At 41.6% G+C, this 21,264-nt stretch overlaps 2 protein-coding genes across 2 annotated transcripts in view; one reads left to right on the top strand and one right to left on the bottom strand.

Moving 5' to 3' along the window:
- Window positions 1-21,264, bottom strand: part of mapk8ip2 (mitogen-activated protein kinase 8 interacting protein 2) — a gene marked incomplete at its 5' end in the record, with an annotated part of 53,438 nt that overhangs the window by 23,521 nt on the left and 8,653 nt on the right. The window lies entirely within an intron of this gene.
- On the top strand, window positions 5,106-9,274 carry LOC306923333 (gastricsin-like; the record flags this gene model as incomplete). Its single annotated transcript, XM_079501385.1, has 9 exons — window positions 5,106-5,161; window positions 5,272-5,419; window positions 5,825-5,942; window positions 6,802-6,920; window positions 7,304-7,503; window positions 8,094-8,210; window positions 8,406-8,553; window positions 8,872-8,970; window positions 9,110-9,274. The coding sequence occupies 9 exons, from the start codon at window positions 5,106-5,108 to the stop codon at window positions 9,272-9,274; spliced, it is 1,170 nt and encodes a 389-aa protein (XP_079357511.1).

The following is a 21,264-nucleotide window of genomic DNA, read 5'->3' as shown; positions in this document are numbered from 1 at the left end:
GGCTGGAAATTGCACAGGTGAGGGGATTTAGGCTGATTAGGCCCACTGGCAGAGCCTGACCAGAGCCTTTTGTGGTGGTTCTGGAGAACCGTGGGTCCGACCACGGAAATAGAAGGAAATAGAAGGAGAACAAAATAAAATATTTAAATCAATTCGATTTTTTGATAGAAACGTTTCTATTTGAGAATATTTATAAATAAAAATATCAAATCTATTTTAGATGTAAACTAAAGCAACTACCGGTATGCCACTTCACTGCCTTTCATATAAATAATGCGTAATGCAATCATATAAACATTTATCAAATACATTTTGGATAGATATATTTATTTTAACTTTAATTGCACTCAACAAGCACACCAGTATAAAATACACACATGAACTGTCATTTTTCAGGGAAACCTTTCAAAATGTTCACATATACTGTCATCATTATCAGATACCGAAATAAAGACCATTATAGTGGCCAAATGTGTGTGTGTGTGTGTGTGTGTGTGTGTGTGTGTGTGTGTGTGTGTGTGTGTGTGTGTGTGTGTGTGTGTGTGTGTGTGTGTGTGTGTGTGTGTGTGTGTGTGTGTGTGTGTGTGTGTGTGTGTGTGTGTGTGTGTGTATAATAATATATGGTCATGCTTTAGTTTCTATCTCATCTCTACATCATTAGTTCCAGGCAAGCTCTTTGCTCTACCAGCAGTTGGTTCTCACAATGTGTGAAACTCGAGAGAAATGCTGCATTGCAGCTTTCCCACCGAGGACAGCACACTCCACACTATATTACCTATGGATGTTTATACTGACTGCATCGCAATTGAGACCATGCCATATACAGTAGGCTACAGACGGTGTTATCTAATCTATTTGCTAACCTGGGGCAAAACACATCCGTAAGAGTTTAACCTCCTAAGCTACACATGCACAGTACGGGGCTGTCCCAAACAGGCAGCGATGAAAAACTCAACCTGATCACACAGAAGGTGTTGTTGGGAGGGTATGGATGAGGAATCTGATCACACAGAAGGTGTTGTTGGGAGGGTATGGATGAGGAATCAACCTGATCACACAGAAGGTGTTGTTGGGAGGGTATGGATGAGGAATCAACCTGATCACACAGAAGGTGTTGTTGGGAGGGTATGGATGAGGAATCAACCTGATCACACAGAAGGTGTTGTTGGGAGGGTATGGATGAGGAATCTGATCACACAGAAGGTGTTGTTGGGAGGGTATGGATGAGGAATCTGATCACACAGAAGGTGTTGTTGGGAGGGTATGGATGAGGAATCTGATCACACAGAAGGTGTTGTTGGGAGGGTATGGATGAGGAATCAACCTGATCACACAGAAGGTGTTGTTGGGAGGGTATGGATGAGGAACACAGAAGGTGTTGTTGGGAGGGTATGGATGAGGAATCAACCTGATCACACAGAAGGTGTTGTTGGGAGGGTATGGATGAGGAACACAGAAGGTGTTGTTGGGAGGGTATGGATGAGGAACACAGAAGGTGTTGTTGGGAGGGTATGGATGAGGAGGTGTTGTTGGGAGGGTATGGATGAGGAGGTGTTGTTGGGAGGGTATGGATGAGGAGGTGTTGTTGGGAGGGTATGGATGAGGAGGTGTTGTTGGGAGGGTATGGATGAGGAGGTGTTGTTGGGAGGGTATGGATGAGGAGGTGTTGTTGGGAGGGTATGGATGAGGAGGTGTTGTTGGGAGGGTATGGATGAGGAGGTGTTGTTGGGAGTGTACACCCAATTTTGGGTGTACACTGCGTTGATAAATAAGGGCCGTTGTGTGTAGATCAGCTGTTTTCGGTGTAAAGGGAAAACAGGAGGGAACCATGTTTAGACCCCTGGGGGTCTAAACCCCTAGGGTTTAGGAAGTGGGCGGCAGTTAAAACTTGGCAAAGAGAATTAAGGGGCAGAATTAATATTTCACTCCAATCATGGCATGTACTAGCAAATGTTTAAAGCAGTAAATACAAATATCAAATCCAGTTAAAATCTAAATTCATGTGGTTCCACACTTATTATTATTGTTATTTGTGTATCAACAGTGAAAACAGCACATTATAGGTATAAAACAATGCTGTTATTTTACATTCCACAGCCGAGAAGACAGATCACACTGGCCACGTTCAGGTGTTTAGGCAGATATCTCGTGTTGTTTAGACAGTTGCGTCCGCTCTCAAACAAGCACTTGCCTGGTCGGGCAACCTGAAAGCAAACTCCACCTTCCCGAAAGTTGTATTTACCTGCCAGGGGCAGGTGCCAGTGGGCAAGCCTTAGTGTCAACGCCTGCAAAATATCAAATATACAGTAGTGTGGCCCTCTAATATTAACAGTTTGATAAGACTATATTAACAGTTTTTCAGTTCGATAAGACTGTGTGTTCAAGGTGCTACTGATATTATAGAACCTTGATCTAACGCATGCATTTTCCACTTGTGGAAAAGTTGAAGTCACAGTCATATCTCTAGGCTTGACCTTGCTGTTATTATGAATGTGGCGTTGTACCTGGAAACTAACTGTGCTGACGGAGTAGATTTAGTAGATTTACAAACAAGGACATTCAAACAAAGTTTGAGCAAAACAACTGGGATCACAGTCATACAGTACTCACTATACAATTTCCTTTTTCTTTACTATTTTTCCTGCTTTTTTAACATACATTTATTTTAGAAAGAGAAAAGTTTTCAGGTGCTATATTATGCCGGTGTATATCACAATTATTTTAGCGTTAACAAGTGCCAACTTCCCTTCAGGTGGTACATGTAGGCTTTGTATTAATTAAAGATTCAACAAACCCACCCGATACAGCAGGCCAGGGGTGCTCACACTTTTTTGACTTGTGAGCTACTTTCAAAATGACCAGCTCAAGATCTACCCACAAAATTGTTTTTCCCATTGCTGAAAATAGTTTAAAACTAGAAAAAGTGCCCTTCTGGGCACAGGTCTCCACCAGGAGGATAGGACTGTGTGAGATGTTTGGCAAAATGTTTAGGATTAATATAAACATGTTTTTGAGGCATTTTGTTCCAAAAATTTGTTTTGCAAAAATCAACCTGTTGGTGGCGCTATAACAGGCCAATGTGAAAAGGGTGGGATATATTCCTGAGCCTAGTAAGAAAATGTGTGAAAGATTTCACGTAAATTGCATGCTGCGTTCATGATTTGAGGCTTTTGTTCAAAACAGGGCAATCTTGCAAACTGTGAAAGCTAATTATAGCCAATTAGGATGGAATATGAAATATGGGACAGATCCGACTTGAGCACATGACCATAGAGATAGTGTGTAACGATTTGTGAGATTTTTGGACAGAATCTGGAGGAGTAATAGCAAAAAATGTGTTTTACAAAAGTCGGCCTCCTGGTGGCGCTATAAAAGGCAGATGCGGAAAATGCAGGTCAACGGTTTGTCCTTGGCCTCTAGGGAGTGTGCATGCAACGTTTCACGCAGATCGGTGCAGTTTTAGGTAAAACATGTGAAAAGCTGCCTCATGGTGGCGCTATAACAGGCCGTTCTGGAAAATGTGGGGCAGAGGTTCATCGTTGGCATCCAGGGAGTGTGTGTGCAAAGTTTGGCATCGACCGGGTTAACGGTGCCGGAGATTAGCTGGTAACGGACGGACGGAAGGACACACGGACACACGGACGGACACACACACACACACGGACGGAGTGCAAAACATACTCTCTCCCCATGCCTTCGGCCTGGTGGAGACAAAAATGTACCAGAATGTAGAGCTTTGGAAGAGCGGCGCTGGCATAACATAATAAGACAAACGCACTTACTTTTTGTCTGGTGAGAGAGTATGTTTTGCACTCCGTCCGTGTGTGTGTCCGTCCGTGTGTGTGTCCGTCCGTGTGTCCTTCCGTCCGTCCGTTACCAGCTAATCTCCGGCACCGTTAACCCGGTCGATGCCAAACTTTGCACACACACTCTCTAGATGCCAACGATGAACCTCTGCCCCGCATTTTCCAGAACGGCCTGTTATAGCGCCACCATGAGGCAGCTTTTCACATTTGTTACCTAAAACTGCACCGATCTGCGTGAAACGTTGCATGCACACTCCCTAGAGGCCAAGGACAAACCTTTGACCTGCATTTTCCGCATCTGCCTTTTATAGCGCCACCAGGAGGCCGACTTTTGTAAAACACATTTTTGGATATTACTCCTCCAGATTCTGTCCAAAAATCTCACAAATCGTTACACAGTATCTCTATGGTCATGTGCTCAAGTCGGATCTGTCCGATATTTCATATTCCACCCTAATTGGCTATAATTGCCTTTCACAGTTTGCAAGATTGCCCCGTTTTGAACAAAAGCCTCAAATCATCAACACAGCATGCAATTTACGTGAAATCTTTCACACATTTTCTTACTAGGCTGAGGAATATATCCCACCCTTTTCACATTGGCCTGTTATAGCGCCACCAACAGGTTGATTTTTGCAAAACAGGTTGATTGGAACAAAATGCCTCAAATCATCCAATTGCCATACAAGGCAAACAGGTTTATATTACTACTAAACATTTTGCCAAACATCTCACACAGTCCTATCCTCCTGGTGGAGACCTGTGCCCAGAAGGGCACTTTTTCTAGTTACCTTTGTTTTTGTCTTTTATTTTTTTTTGTATATAACTTTGTAATGCTACTGACGTTTGTGCGCAACACAATGAAAACAGGAGTTCATGGCAAGAAAGCTAATTTTAGAAGCTTGTTCCACACACAGACAGCACACTTGTAGGGTCTCTCTTAGCTACTGTAATTTACAAACGGCACAGCCGTAGGGTCTCTATTATCTTATTTACAGTACATGGGATATCCAGATATTTACAAGCTTGTTTCCCAAACGGCACAACCTGTCCTGTCCATTCAGCTGAAATGAAACACCCCTACACTCATCTTATCACAAAGATGCATAAAGTGCTATATGTGAAGCGTTTGTTATAGCTTCAAAGGCAAATAACATATTCAGAGACGGAAAGAACACCTTCGCAGCTGATATGATTTGGGAGTTGATAAGGGTCTGATATAAAATAGTATATAAGGCCTGTTCTACGCCTGACTGAGGTGTATTCAACCTGGAGAGCTGTGAGGTACAGGGGAGAAACATGAAGTGTCTTATTCTTCTTCTAGTCTGTGCGGTGTTTGCCGAGGGCATCCACAGGTAAGGAACTGCTTTATTTCTATATATTCTGTGTCCTGTACCTTTTTACGTGCCACTGGAAACATTTGATACCAAACATATTTGTTTGTTTATTGTGCCCTCTCTCCCAGGATTCCTCTGACGAAGCATAAGTCCATGCGCCAGGCACTGAGAGAGCAGGGCATCGAGCTGCCCTATCAGGATCCCGCTCTGAAGTACTACCCCCAGGGAAATGAGTTTGCTGGCTCCGCCAACATGTACATCAACAACTATGCTGATGTAAGAAAACCATGATGTCACTTCACTGTCTTTCATATAAATACTACCTACTACAATCACATCTGTCTTTCCTTTTGAGAAATGCACAGAACATCATGCAATATGCCCAATTGGAATTTCTGTCATTTATTGCAGTAGCCTACTTAGGTTTTTTTTTTATGTGTCACAAATTCCACACATTTATAATTGAAAAGTGTGATGGATGTCAGTCCACATCGCTGTGGCCATATTAAAAAAGAAAATGTTCTAAATGTTTGGCATTTCCAAGAATCAGGAACCCTGACAGACACAGGTCGATGACTGTACAGTCAAACACATATAATTAGCCAACCAAGTATACAAGATGTGTTGTTTTCCTTCTTCTGTCTGGCTGTAACCCTAACACGTGTGTTGTGCTCCCACCAGACCACCTACTATGGAGCCATCAGCATTGGGACCCCCCCTCAGTCCTTCCAGGTGCTGTTTGACACTGGATCTTCCAACCTGTGGGTTGACTCTGTTAAGTGCAACACTCAGGCCTGCAGTGAGTACAAACTGTAGTGGAAATGCTGAAACCAATAAAAATAAGCCCACAAGCATCATCTATCTATAACTTTGAACGTAAAAACATGTTCATGTGTTGTCAGAAAGTTGGAAACTGTTGGACTGAGATTAGAGAACTTGTATTTCTGTCATTGCGTAAAGACATGCATGCTGTACAGAACATATTAGTAAAGTGATTATTGGACTTTATTACATGGCTTGGTTGAATGCTTGATTCTGATTGGTCAATCGCTTAATTCAGCGGTGAGTTATCTCATGATAATGACCGCTCCGCTGTATAATGACCGCTGCCTAATCAAACCCTCTGAGCACCACCAGCTGCGCGGCTGCGCCCGCTTGATTTACTGCCGTTTCCAACATAACAGCCATGTAAACACACACACTACTGACACACAATGTAATTTACAGCTAAACATTGCTCTTAAAAATGTTTTTGAAAACATTTGAGCGAGAAATAGACGAAGCAGCTGGACCCGAAAATGGATTCTATTTGATCAACTCACTTCCTTGGGATATAATTCACCTTCAGGGAGTGTAACCACCTCGGCTTCGCCTCGGTGGTTAAACTCCCTGTCGGTGAATTATCTCCCGACAATGACCACCTAGCCAGATATTATCCCTTACTTGATGAGCATTGGTTAACGTGCAGAGAGAGGGTCATGGAATTTGCATGTTGAAATGAATTACAAGAATACCAACAGGCTCTGTGGTTCATGTGACGGGAGATATACAACTGATCTCCTGACTTTCAACAGCACAGAATTCAACAGCCAGTCTGTATAATAGCCTGTTTGGTGGAGAGCTACCTTTTTGATAATTCTGACCTCTGCTATTTCCAGACACCCACACCAAGTTCAACCCCCAGCAGTCCTCTACCTACTCTGCCAACGGCCAGACTTTCTACCTGCCCTATGGAGCTGGAAGCCTTTCTGGAGTTTTCGGATATGACACCGTCAATGTGAGTTTAAGTAACCATGGATATCTGTCGTAACTAAACCCCACAATTTCACAAATATAGACTGATTACTGCCACTGTAATCACACACACTGGGCATTAATTAAAAAATAAGCTTAAATTATCTGAACATTCCACTAGTATTAATGCAATATATTCATAAAAGTACAACCACCAAATCAGTTCAACACAATTAGTGTAGCCGAGTAGCCCTGACTGAAGTCCGGAAGCCTAAAAACTCCCGTGACCAGGGAGGTTTCCTCTTGACAGTGGGTGTTTAGCTTCCTCAAATTCAGATGTTACATTTAGCACTTCTGTACCCGACTGAATCCCTTCGATCTTGATGTTAGTTGTTTACTTTGTGATGTGTATTGTGTACCCTATAGATCGGCGGCATTGTGATCACCAACCAAGAGATTGGTCTGAGCACTAACGAGCCAGGTCAGAACTTTGTTGTGGCCAAGTTTGATGGCATCATGGGCCTGGCCTACCCCTCCATCGCAGCCGGAGGAGAGACCCCCGTTATGGACAACATGATCAATCAAAACCTGCTGAATGCCAACATTTTCGCTTTCTACCTCTCCAGGTATCCAAGAAGCAGGCACTGTACACAAAATTAACAGTGCTCTTAAAGAACCACTTCACCACTTTTCAACTTCTCTTCCTGTAATTGGTCCTCACTAATGTTCATGATAAAACACCACCATTTTTTCCTACTCAGTCTGTGTCTCATAGGAGGGCTGTGGGCAGTTCAGAAACCCGTCCACCAGTGACATCATCGATGGTGAATCCAAGCTAATAGAAACGGCAGGCTTTCTTTTCCTGAAAAGTTGCAATGCAAAAGTTGAAGCCATCGTTCTCACGATAATACAAATCTAAATATATTTTAAAACAAATCTTGTTTAAAAACAAATCTTCCTAATGATGATGTCATTGGTGGACGGGTGTCCGAACTGCCCAAAGCCCTCCTATGAGACACAGACTGAGTAGAAAAAGATTGTGGTGTTTTATCATGAACATTAGTGAGGACCAATTATATGAAGAGATGTTGAAAAGTGGTGAAGTGGTCCTTTAAGTAAAACACATAATATAACATCATATACAATACACACCACACCTGCCATAACAATGACACATAAAGCTTGCCGCTAAGCTGTGGGATTTTGTCTTGTCCAGGGGAGGACAGCAGGGCAGCGAGCTGTCCTTTGGAGGAGTGGACCAGAGCAAGTACCAGGGCCAGATCTACTGGACTCCTGTCACTTCCGAAACCTACTGGCAGATTGGTGTTGATGGGTTTGTACTGTTTTAATTTTCCCATAAGATTCCATCAGAATGAACAGCAGGCAAACAAGTCAATCTTACATGTCTGCTTGAATGCTACAGTATAGTGTTGTGCTCTCTAGAATCTAGATTAGACGTCCTTTGAGTGTTCTCCACCACTGTGCATTCTATTTCTAATGGCATTCCAATGGATGTGGTGTCCTGCAGATTCGGGATTAATGGCCAGCAGACAGGCTGGTGCTCTTCGGGCTGCCAGGCCATCGTTGACACTGGTACCTCCCAGCTGACTGCCCCTCGCCAGGTGATTGGAAACATCATGCAGGCCATTGGAGCCCAGCAGAGCCAGTATGGAATGGTAAGGACACGCACGCAGGCACGCAGGCACGCAGGCACGCAGGCACGCACACACGCGCACACACACACACACACACACACACACACACACACACACACACACACACACACACACACACACACACACACACACACACACACACACACACACACACACACACACACACAAACTAAAGTTTAGGGCAGAAAGAATGACACTATTATATTGGATTTCCTTCGTCACCTTGTAATGGTAGGAGCACACTTACATTCTAAACATGGTGGTGAGGTTGTTTTTTATATAACCCTGACCTGATGATGTCATAATCTTCTTTTCCAGTACATGGTGAACTGCAACGAGATGTACAACCTGCCAACTCTCACCTTCGTCATCAGCGGGGTCTCCTTCCCTCTGCCTCCCTCTGCTTACATCCAGCAGGTAAGTTAATTCCCCCCCCCCCCCCCCCCCGAATGTACATTATATTAGTGTCTCTGTTTGTGTGAGCGCATGCATGCAAGCCAACACATAATACATCTGGAAAACTCACATCTTATCCTGTCTCCATCTGTATCTGTAGCACTACCAGAATGGAAACCAGATCTGTATGGTGGGCATCAGCCCCACCTATCTGCCCTCTCGTACCGGACAGCCACTGTGGATCCTTGGCGATGTGTTCCTCAGGCAGTACTACTCCGTCTACGACCGCACCAACAACCGTCTTGGCTTCGCCACAGCTGCTTAAACGTCACTGCTGTTACCTGACCGTACCCCCGAAACCTGCCCGGATAATGATAACTGTGTTCATGTCTAATCAATATCACAGATCTAGTTTGATGATACCTAAGCTAATGTATGAACTTCTTGCCATTCAAGATCTGGCAATTGCTGAAACTTTCCTTTGGAGAGGCTTTGTGGGTAGGTTACAAGAATACCAAGTTGCCTTTCAAACGATCTGTGCTGTGTTGATAATGAGTCTGAACCATCTGAAGACAATGATGAATGTTCAGTTTGAGGCTTGAGTAAGCTATTTATAATTTGGTAAACAAAAATATGTTGATTTGTTCTGAAAGCAGAGATTTTTTTTTATTTTTTGAATGAAAGCACACATTTATAGAAATAAACCGATTACAAATCCAACCACTGGTGTCCTTTTAATTTCTTTAAATAATCAGGTTGAAAAATAAAATGTGTATAGGCCTACTGTAGTTTACGTAGAGTTTCACTCCCATCAGACCTGTATTCTAGGCCATCCACAGTGTAGTGCAAATCTTTGTGATATATTGAATGTCTATTCAATTATATTTAACAAAAAGTAGAGCAAACATTTAAAGTTTTAATATTCTAAATCTAATATGTTATTTTTTTATCATAGCCATGGGCTAAGGGACTTCTCCCTTAGGGAACTTCTCATTTGTGTGTGTGTGTGTGTGTGTGTGTGTGTGTGTGTGTGTGTGTGTGTGTGTGTGTGTGTGTGTGTGTGTGTGTGTGTGTGTGTGTGTGTGTGTGTGTGTGTGTGTCACAGTGTGTGTGTGTGTGTGTGTGTGTGTGTGTGTGTGTGTGTGTGTGTGTGTGTGTGTGTGTGTGTGTGTGTGTGTGTGTGTGTGTGTGTGTGTGTGTGTGTGCGTGCGTGTGTGTGTTGGTTTAGTATTAACACTAATCAATGCAGTGTGAATTAATTTTTCTGACTAAAGTGAAAGCTTAATGAAATAATAGGGATAGCATTTATCAGTAAAGCGAGTATCAAAGTGACAGTGACTCCATGGATGAGGGCATTTTTTAGCACAGCAGGCCGAGGTAGGTAACCTGACTTGAGTAAGCTATTTATAATTTGGTAAACAAAAATACCACTTATTATTTGGCATGGGGTGTATAAGATCTTCATTTTTGGGCCTGTTGAGAACTCTAGTTTTCGCCGGCTGCCGGGCACGGCTGCACTAATAACTTTGGGGCGGGCCCGTCTAAAGTTTAAATGGACAGCTATCAGTCAAAAGGGAGACATCGAAGAGGAAGGATGGATGGGGAAGGATCAACATTTGGAATGTCAGAACGGGTCAGCCCCATATATGGAGATCTAAGGGTTTGAGGTTTGAGGTCAGATGTAGGGTTGCTGGCCAATATTGATGACATCAGGGATCTCCATATATGGGCTTAATATTGATGACATCAGGGATCTCCATTCCTGATGATGTCGCGTTATGTCACATGCTCTATCCCTGATGATGTCACGTGACATGTCCCCGATCAGCACACTGACGGGAAAAGCACGATTACATAGTTAACGGCGACCTTCGGTCGCAAATAAAGGCAAAAAGCCCCAAAAATATCTTAAAAAATAAAAAATAAAAATAAAAAGGGTGAATCGTCCTTTAAGCGGATGGAAAGAAATCGAGAAATGGATGGAGATAAAGCAGAATTTCATTTTAGAGGGGGTACTGCAGCTGTGTAGCAAATGATTATTGACTGTTCAAACAAAGATGGGTAGAGAGAGAGAGAGAGAGAGAGAGAGAGAGAGAGAGAGAGAGAGAGAGAGAGAGAGAGAGAGAGAGAGAGAGAGAGAGAGGTAAGATGTTCATGAGAATGTCCCCAAAAACTGATGTACACATGCTGTAATAGCAACAAAATCGCTTCATAAAAGCCTTCCTCTGCAAGTCGGTCCCATCTAAGCACAATGCTCATAGTATGGGGTCATATTCATGCCAATATTATTTGTGTATTCGTAAAACAAAATGCGTAAAAAGAAAATGTGTGCGTAAAAAATAAATGTGTGCGTAAAAAATAAATGTGTGCGTAAAAAGAAATCCGTAAAAAATAAATGTGTGCGTAAAAAATAAATGTGTGCGTAAAACAAAAATGTGTGCGTAAATACGGATAGTGTTTTTTTGTGTTTGGACTTGCGAACAGAAAAAATGGCAACCTCAGTTACAAAGATGTTTTTTTTGGTTCCCCAGTGATATTACTGCCAGAAATCACATGACGGCTGAGAGCCAATCACGTGAGGCTCCATAAGTCTGCCTGGCAACTGAGGTTGCCATGTTTGTCTGGGGCTGTGCTTTATAAGTTATACCAGCCAATGGCGAATTGACTAATTCGTTATTTTAGTATCCTATATTAAATAAAAGATAAATACATAAGGTAATTAGTGTAATAGTGTTATAGTGTAATTAGGGTAATAGTGTAATAGTGTGATTAGTTTAATAGTGGAATTAGTGTAATAGTGAAATTTGTTTAATAGTGTAATTAGGTTAATAGTGTAGAATAGTGTAATTAGTACAATAGTGTTATAGTGTAATTTGGGTAATAGTGTAATAGTGTAATAGTGTAATTAGTGTAATAGTGTAATCGTGTAATTAGGGTAATAGTGTAATGAGGGTAATAGTGTAATAGTGTAATTAGGGTAATAGTGGAATAGTGGAATAGTGTACTTAGTGCAATAGTGTAATAGTGTACTTAGTGTAATAGTGTAATTATGGTAATAGTGTAATGAGGGTAATAGTGTAATAGTGTAATAGTGTAATAGTGTAATGAGGGTAATAGTGTAATGGGGGTAATAGTGTAATAGTGTAATAGTGTAATTAGGGTAATAGTGTAATAGTGTACTTAGTGCAATAGTGTAATCATGGTAATAGTGTACTTAGTGTAATAGTGTAATTAGTGTAATATTGTACTTGGTATAATAGTGTAATAGTGTACTTAGTATAATAGTGAAATAGTGTAATTAGTGTAATAGTGTACTTAGTATAATAGTGTAATTAGGGTAATAGTGTAATGAGAGTAATAGTGTAATAATGTACATAGTGCAATAGTGTAATCAAGGTAATAGTGTAATAGTGTACTTAGTGTAATAGTGTAATTAGGGTAATAGTGTAATATTGTAATAGTGTAATGAGGGTAATAGTGTAATAGTGTAATGAGGGTAATAGTGTAATAGTGTACTTAGTGCAATAGTGTAATCATGGTAATAGTGTAATAGTGTAATTAGTGTAATATTGTACTTAGTATAATAGTGAAATAGTGTAATAGTGTACTTAGTATAATAGTGAATAGTGCAATTAGTGTAATAGTGTATTTAGTATAATAGTGTAATAGTGTAATTAGTTTAATAGTGTAAATGTGTAATAAGTGTAATAGTGTTATAGTGTAATAAGGGTCATAGTGTAATAAGGGTCATAGTGTAATAAGGGTAATACTGTAATATGGGTAATAGTGTAATTGCGACTGTAGGTCACAGATTACTATGAAAACCTGCAAAACCTGTCGGTCCGTCCGTCAGTCACGCCACCATATATGGCCGTCAGACCATTATGCCTCGTGACACATCACGCCACCATATATGGTCGATGCTCCATATATGGCCATCTCCATATATGAAGATCATTACACTGACCTCATCAAACCCTGGATAGCCATACATGGAGAAAACTGGTTCATCAGCTAGATCTGCATATATGGAGCCGGCCAGCAACTCTACATCTGACCTCAAACCCTTAGATCTCCATATATGGAGCCTACTCGTTCTGACATTCCATATGTTGATCCTTCTCCACCCGTCCTTCCTCTTTGATGTCTCCCTTTTGACTGATACTTGTCCATTCAAACTCTAGGCGGGCCCACCGCAAAGTTATTAGTGCAGCTGCGCCCAGCTGCCGGCGAAAACTAGAGTTCTCAACAGGCCCTCATCAAGCCCTGTACACTCAAGACACCCCTGCCACCCTTAAGGATAGAGTGTCGTGATTTTACTCCACCCTAAAACATGATCATCAGGTATTATTATTACTTGCGCAAGCAGCAAGTAATGTTGTTTGTCCGGTGCTCCGATGCGTATGTCCCGTGGCAGCGTATGACATAATGATTAATTTGTGCCTGATATGGCATTGGTGTCAGATTACATACATGTATACATAGGGGCATTACCTTTAATCCACCCGACACTGAAACATATCATTATTACGTCACCATCAAGGGCCAGTTATACGCTGGCATTGGTACATATCTTCATCACGTCATATGCTGCTACGGGACATATGCATCAAATGACCCAAGTAACCACAGTATACTGCTAATAAACTTACAATTACATATACATATATACATAGAGGCATTTTCTTTAATCTCCCGACACTGAAACATATCATTATTACGTCACCATCGAGAGCCAGTTATACGCTGGCATTGGTACATATCTTCATATCTTCGGGCCTGTTGAATGGACAGGTAAAATGTATGTATATGTAATTTGTAAGTTGATTAGCAGTATACTGTGTTTACTTGGGTCGTAGCAGCATATGACGTGATGAAGATATGTACCAATGCCAGTGTATAACTGGCCCTTGATGGTGACGTAATAATGATATGTTTCAGTGTCGGGTGGATTAAAGGTAATGCCCCTATGTATACATGTATGTAATCTGACACCAATGCCATATCAGGCACAAATTAATAATTACGTCATACGCTGCCACGGGACATACGCATCGGAGCACCGGACAAACACCATTACTTGCTGCTTGCGCAAGTAATAATAATACCTGATGATCATGTTTTAGGGTGGAGTAAAATCACGACACTCCATCCTTAAGGGTGGCAGGGGTATCTTGAGTGTACAGGGCTTGATGAGGGCCTGTTGAGAACTCTAGTTTTCGCCGGCAGCTGGGCACAGCTGCACTAATAACTTTGCGGTGGGCCCGCCTAGAGTTTGAATGGACAAGTATCAGTCAAAAGGGAGACATCAAAGAGGAAGGACGGGTGGAGAAGGATCAACATATGGAATGTCAGAACGAGTAGGCTCCATATATGGAGATCTAAGGGTTTGAGGTCAGATGTAGAGTTGCTGGCCGGCTCCATATATGCAGATCTAGCTGATGAACCAGTCTTCTCCATGTATGGCTATCCAGGGTTTGATGAGGTCAGTGTAATGATCTTCATATATGGAGATGGCCATATATGGAGCATCGACCATATATGGTGGCGTGATGTGTCACGAGGCATAATGGTCTGACGGCCATATATGGGGCGTGACAGACGGACGGGACGGACCGACAGGTTTTGCAGGTTTTCATAGTAATCTGTGACCTACAGTCGCAATTACACTATTACCCATATTACAGTATTACCCTTATTACACTATGACCCTTATTACACTATTACCCATATTACAGTATTACCCTTATTACACTATGACCCTTATTACACTATGACTCCTATTACACTATAACACTTACACTTATTACACATTTACACTATTAAACTAATTACACTATTACACTATTTCCCTATTATACTAAGTACACTATTACAGTAATTACACTATTACACTATTTCACTATTATACTAAGTACACTATTACACTATTACCATGATTACACTATTGCACTAAGTACACTATTACACTATTACACTATTACCCTAATTACACTATTACACTATTACCCTCATTACACTATTACACTATTACCCTCATTACACTATTACACTATTACACTATTACCCTCATTACACTATTACACTATTACACTATTACCCTAATTACACTATTACACTAAGTACACTAATACACTAAGTACACTATTCCACTATTACCCTCATTACACTATTACACTATTACCCTGATTACACTATTGCACTAAGTACACTATTACACTATTACCCTAATTACACTATTACCCTAATTACACTATTACACTATTACTCTCATTACACTATTACACTATTACCCTCATTACACTATTACACTATTACCCTAATTACACTAGTACACTAATTACACTATTACCCAAATTACACTATAACACTATTGTACTAATTACACTATTCTACACTATTAACCTGCTTACACTATTAAACAAATTTCACTATTACACTAATTCCACTATTAAACTAATCACACTATTACACTATTACCCTAATTACACTATAACACTATTACACTAATTACCTTATGTATTTCTCTTTTATTTAATATAGGATACTAAAATAACAAATTAGTCAGGCAGACTTATGGAGCTTTTTGATTGGGTAGTTGAAAAGGCCTCACGTGATTGGCTCTCAGCCGTCATGTGATTTTTGGCAGTAATATCACTGGGGAACCAAAAAAAACATCTTTGTAACTGAGGTTGCCATTTTTTCTGTTCGCAAGTCCAAACACAAAAAAACACTATCCGTATTTACGCACACATTTTTGTTTTACGCACACATTTATTTTTTACGCACACATTTATTTTTTACGGAATTTCTTTTTACGCACACATTTTTCTTTTACGCACACATTTATTTTTTACGGATTTATTTTTTACGCACACATTTCTTTTTTACGCACACATTTCTTTTTTACGCACACATTTCTTTTTTACGCACACATTTTCTTTTTACGCATTTTTTTTTTACGCATTTTGTTTTACGAATACACAAATAATATTGGCATGAATATGACCCCATATCATTGCCAATCATGTTAATATCCTGTGCATTCATTGTTAAACCATTCTCACTGTACTCGGCCTCTTCTGCTGTTCTCATTTTATACTGCTGTATTTCCAGACTCCATTTTGTTTATCTACTCATCTGCTAAGTGCTGAAGCTCAAGCTCTCCCCCAGCCCTGCAATGCGTGTCACACCAGAATATGTCCCCATTTCCCCAAATTCCCCCTCACTGCAAAACAGGAGAATGTGTGTCAGGGACACACATTGCCTTTAAACACTGAAAACCCCAGACTGACCCCATGTCCAATAAAAGGACCACTGTCACCACTCCCTCCTCTTACTGCCTCTACCGCACATACGCAGTTTCTTTCACTCTTTCCAAAGGACGTGCACACGTGACGTGATGCTACTGTAGTTCCCTGTGCTAATCCATTCCTTCAGTAAGCCTGAGAGTGATAAGGCAGCTGTAAGTACAATTTCCGGGTGATTTGGTGAAAGTAATTCCTGTGACATATCAATTATAATATACATACAGTATATTGGCCAATATATTGACCCCTTTTTCTGTGTTTTTGTGTTCTTGTGTCTTTTTATTTAAGTACTTTGATTACCTTTACTGTTTTTAAATGTGCTTTAAAATTGGATTGGATGTGCAATTTTCTAGACAACTTTTGCTTCATAGGGTGTGTAGAGACACAAGAAGCTGTGCTTCTGCAGACATTGCAGCTTTAGGCCAGGTACTGTTGGTGGTGACATTGTGGTCTCGCGACAATCCATATTTTCAGAATATTCATAACAATTAGGACATTTTGGTCACTGTGTTTATTCAAGGATCATGGGTGAGAAGATGTCTGTCTGAGAGCAATCACCTCAGAGGTTCCCATGCAGGCTACCCTGCAGGGTCAGGCATTGTCCAAGTCCTTTTGAAGCTTGGTGTAGTGTTGGTGAGGTGTTGGGACAAAATTACCATTCTATTGTCTTAAGGAACCTTTTGAGATGCCTCTGAGATACCAAATGATGACTATGATGTCTGTGAAATGTGCTCTATAAATAAATGTACTTACAAATGTTTACCAAATGATCTTTCACTCTGTATGTAAAGTCTGTAACTCCACCCTTCCTCAATTCAACTCTGTTTGATGTAAACGGTATATCTGGTCTTGAAAATGCAATGATTCAGTAGTCTTAGCTGGCTGGCCACCACGGTCAGGTCAGTTTGCTGTGCTCCCGTGGGCCGACCATGGCCACGGGAAGCTATGCTATTTTGCAACTCTGTCTTTGAAATAAATACAACTCCGATTGGGATCGTCAGTTCATCTCTCTGCCTGTTTTTCTTTGTCTGATGCTTTGATGGCATGGTTTTCCACTACTCTACTGTCTACAGTTTGTTTTCGAGAACTCCATTCTTCTTTAGTTTGTTAGTCAGTCTGTATAGAAAATACACGACAACATGTCAGTACAGTATAGTATGTGTTTATTTCTCCTGCTTAGCGTTTTCCCAAAGTCACAGTGCGTGGACCATGCCTGTCATGAAATACAATGTCTCCAGGTACTGCTTACAACCAGCAGTGATGGCATTGACATTCCTACAGCCCACCTCTGTGTGAGATATTTCATTATTATAAGTCAGTGAAAGACCCTTTGTATAAATTTCCATCTATTTTGCCTTGTAACAGACTGCAAAAGAACAGAGACTAACGCCGGAAGAGAGCAAATCTGTGTCACCTTGACAACACTGGCCATGCATGTTGTGGGGAATGTTATTGTGGCAGCACTAGCACAGTCAGATTCATAGCAGTCGCTCAGAGTCCTGCTGGTATGGCTGTGAGTCATTGAACAATACCAAAACACAGTCCTCTCTCTCCCTCCATCCCTCTTCCATTATCGTCTGTGCCTTTCTCTTGTGTGCACTCACTGTATAGCCACCTACACAGGCACACACAATCACAAGTACTGTAACGGTAACGTGTCAACAACAGCATTACTTGAGAAGACAGCGAAATGAATGCATTCTCAAACATCAAGAGAATGTGTTGGATTTCATAGCAGGGAACTGAGGGAAGATGTTTAAGAAGGCTTCCTAACCAAGGTGTGAAACTCAATGACACAATTCATGTGTGATATATTATTATGTTCTCTCCTCCGCATCATCAGTGCCCATACCCTGGGTGGGGTTGGCAAAAGGGCCTTTCTGTGGAGTTTGCATGTTCTCCCCGTGAGGTAGGTACCCTCACAAAAACAGTAGTAATCCTGGTCTATATTCTGCCTCCCCCTGGCCAACCGGGGCACCTGATGGAGGGGAAAGGAACTGGTTGGAATAACCAGTTCCTTTCACGCGCTACGTCCAACCGGGACCAAACTCCCCCCCCCCCCCCCCCCCCCCCCTGTCACGTGAAAAGTAGCGGCTTGGACTCCTCATGCATAGAAAGAAGCACGAGAGTCAGTCCGTTGCTCTCCCCAGGTTGGTAGAGGGAGTATAGTGCCCAGTATTACATTAGATAATTGACACTGGGTGAAAACAATGGGTTGCAAAATCGTGGGATAAAGTTTTGTTAAAAAACAAATGTGTGGATGGACGCACATACACACACAATTGCTGGTACCCAGGTTTCATATAACACATAGATACTGCTATTGGTGTGAGAGAGAGAGAGAGAGAGAGAGAGAGAGAGAGAGAGAGAGAGAGAGAGAGAGAGAGAGACTGATACGGCACACTCGGCACAGGGTGGTGAGAGAGAGAGAGCCTGTGTGTTTGATTTAAGCTTCTTACCTCCTACGGTAACTATGGCAACCACCACCCCACCCATTCTGTCAACTCCCCTAGTAACAATGCAAACTTAAGTAACAAAGCAAAACTGTTGGATTAATACTGGAGTAGCCATCAAGAGACAGGGACAGGACACTGTCAGATAAAACTAGAAAAAGTGCCCTTCTGGGCACAGGTCTCCACCAGGAGGATAGGAGTGTGTGTGTGATGTTTGGCAAAATGTTTAGGAGCAATGTGTGTGTGTGTGTGTGTGTGTGTGTGTGTGTGTGTGTGTGTGTGTGTGTGTGTGTGTGTGTGTGTGTGTGTGTGTGTGTGTGTGTGTGTGTGTGTGTGTGTGTGTGTGTGTGTGTGTGTGTGTGTGTGTGTGTGTGTCGCGGCTTGGCCTGTTGTAGCGCCACCACGAGGCTGATTTGAAAACTGTCAAGTGGCATTTCTTCCTCAGCTTAGTGGGAATATGCATGCACAGTTTCAACGCAATCGGACGCTGCGTTGAGTAGTTGTGGCGATTTGTACAAAACGGGTACAAAGCGGGCTACTCCTGAAAAGTTTAGAAGCCAATCGTAGCCAATGAGGGTGGATTATGAGAAATCAAACAAACCCGTTTTGATCACATGACTATGGAGAGCATGTATACCGATTTGTGTGAAATTTGGATAAAATAATATTAGAGTAATATTAGAAAATGTGTTTTACATATGTCGGCCTCCTGGTGGCGCTATAAAGAGCAGATGTGAAAAATTCCAGGCAAAGGTTTTTCCTTGGCCTCTAGGGAGTTGGCATACAAAGTTATCCACAGATCCGTGCAGTTAGAGGTAAAAACACTTTTCGGCCAGTTATAGTGCCACCATGAGGCTGAGTTGAAAATGTTCATGTGGCATTTCTTCCTCTGCCTAGACTGGGAATGTGCGTGCACAATTTCACGGAAATCACACGATGTGTTCATGATTTGCAGCATTTTGTTTGAAACTGAGCACTCTTTGGAAGTCAATCTTAGCCAATCAGGATGGAGTCTGAGAAATCTGAAAGACCCGTTTTGTTGAATGGCTCTAGAGAGACTGTGTACCAATTTGCGTGATGTTTGGACAAAATATTATGTAGGTGTACTGTCCAAAAACTTGTTTTGCACAAAGCGGCCTCCTGGTGGCGCTATAACAGGCCGTTCTGGAAATTTCGGGAGAGAGGTTCATCGTTGGCATCCAGGGAGTGTGTGTGCAAAATTTGGCATCGACTGGGTTAACGGTGCCGGAGATTAGCTGTTCACAGACGGACGGACGGACACACGGACACACGGACACACGGACGGACGGAGTGCAAAACATACTCTCTCCCCATGCCTTCGGCCTGGTGGAGACAATTACTATACTAAGGCCACAGATGGATAAACTGACAATCACACAATAACTACAGTATACTGTATGCATTGCTGTCCCCTAGTGGTTCTTTCCTTAGATGGAGTGCCGTGATTGTTGTACTTCTTCTGTTTTGCATGTGTCTATGGAGTTAGCATTACTCTAATAGACCCCCAGGTGTGGTTGTAATATTCAAATATGTCTTCCCTGTGTATTTTTGGTTTGTTCCTGAAAGCTGAAAGTGAACTGGTGGGTGTGGCCACATAAAAACATAATTTTAACACTTTCTGTACACTTTTTTTTGAAAGAAATCTTCCTCCTAGCATAACCACAGTACCTGATGATCATGTTTTAGGGGAGCACATTAACGCTAACTTCCCTACTTAATGGGTGAACATTCTACGAAAATATACAAACATTTGGCAAAAATAGCAGATCTACGAGATGATGTGAATTTTGCTATATAACATACAACAAAGTGTCAAGTTGTGTCAAGTTGTTAAATCTAGCTACATTGGAAGGTGTCATTGCTGCATTTAGTGCTGGTTGTTTTCATGAAGACATGAGAGTGAGTGCTGTTGATGTTCATCTTCTGTGATACTTCATATTAATCATCCCATCATGTTTCTGAATCATCTGTAAGTTATCTCTAAGGACTCACTCTACTCTAGAGAAAAAAACTGAAATGAAAACTATACATTTCTATTGAGTTCATTCATGCTAAATAAATAAAGAAGGGAAATAATGTGCTATGTTTCTTGTGGTATCAGGTAGCAACAGGGACCTAGAAACATTCCTATAATAGTGATGTTAGGCAACTGGTAGTCTCTCAAGACAGACTGTTGACTCACGCTGGCGCTGTTTTCCCTTTGTTTTGCCAATGGGTACCCAGATTGGGCAGCTGGTAGAAAGACCTTTACATTTCAACAATTTCGGTTCCTTAACGATTCCCTCTTAACGGTTCGATTCCTTAACGGTTCCCATTCTAGTATAGTGGGTTCCAAATTAAACCATACTGGACTATAACTCATGCAGAGTTATGGTGGTCCTTGAAATTAAAATGTTTGAGAACCACTGGTATAGTAATTGCATAGCAGACATGAAGTCCACATACCAGCTGTGACAGTGTGCTAAAAACCGGTTCAGGTTCCTCAATGTTGGATCCAATTCCTCCGATTCCCACGGTTCCGGATCCCAACT

This window comes from Electrona antarctica (assembly GCF_951216825.1).
Source record: "Electrona antarctica genome assembly, chromosome: 5".
NCBI lineage: Eukaryota > Metazoa > Chordata > Actinopteri > Myctophiformes > Myctophidae > Electrona > Electrona antarctica.
This window is presented reverse-complemented; position numbering and strand designations above follow the sequence as displayed.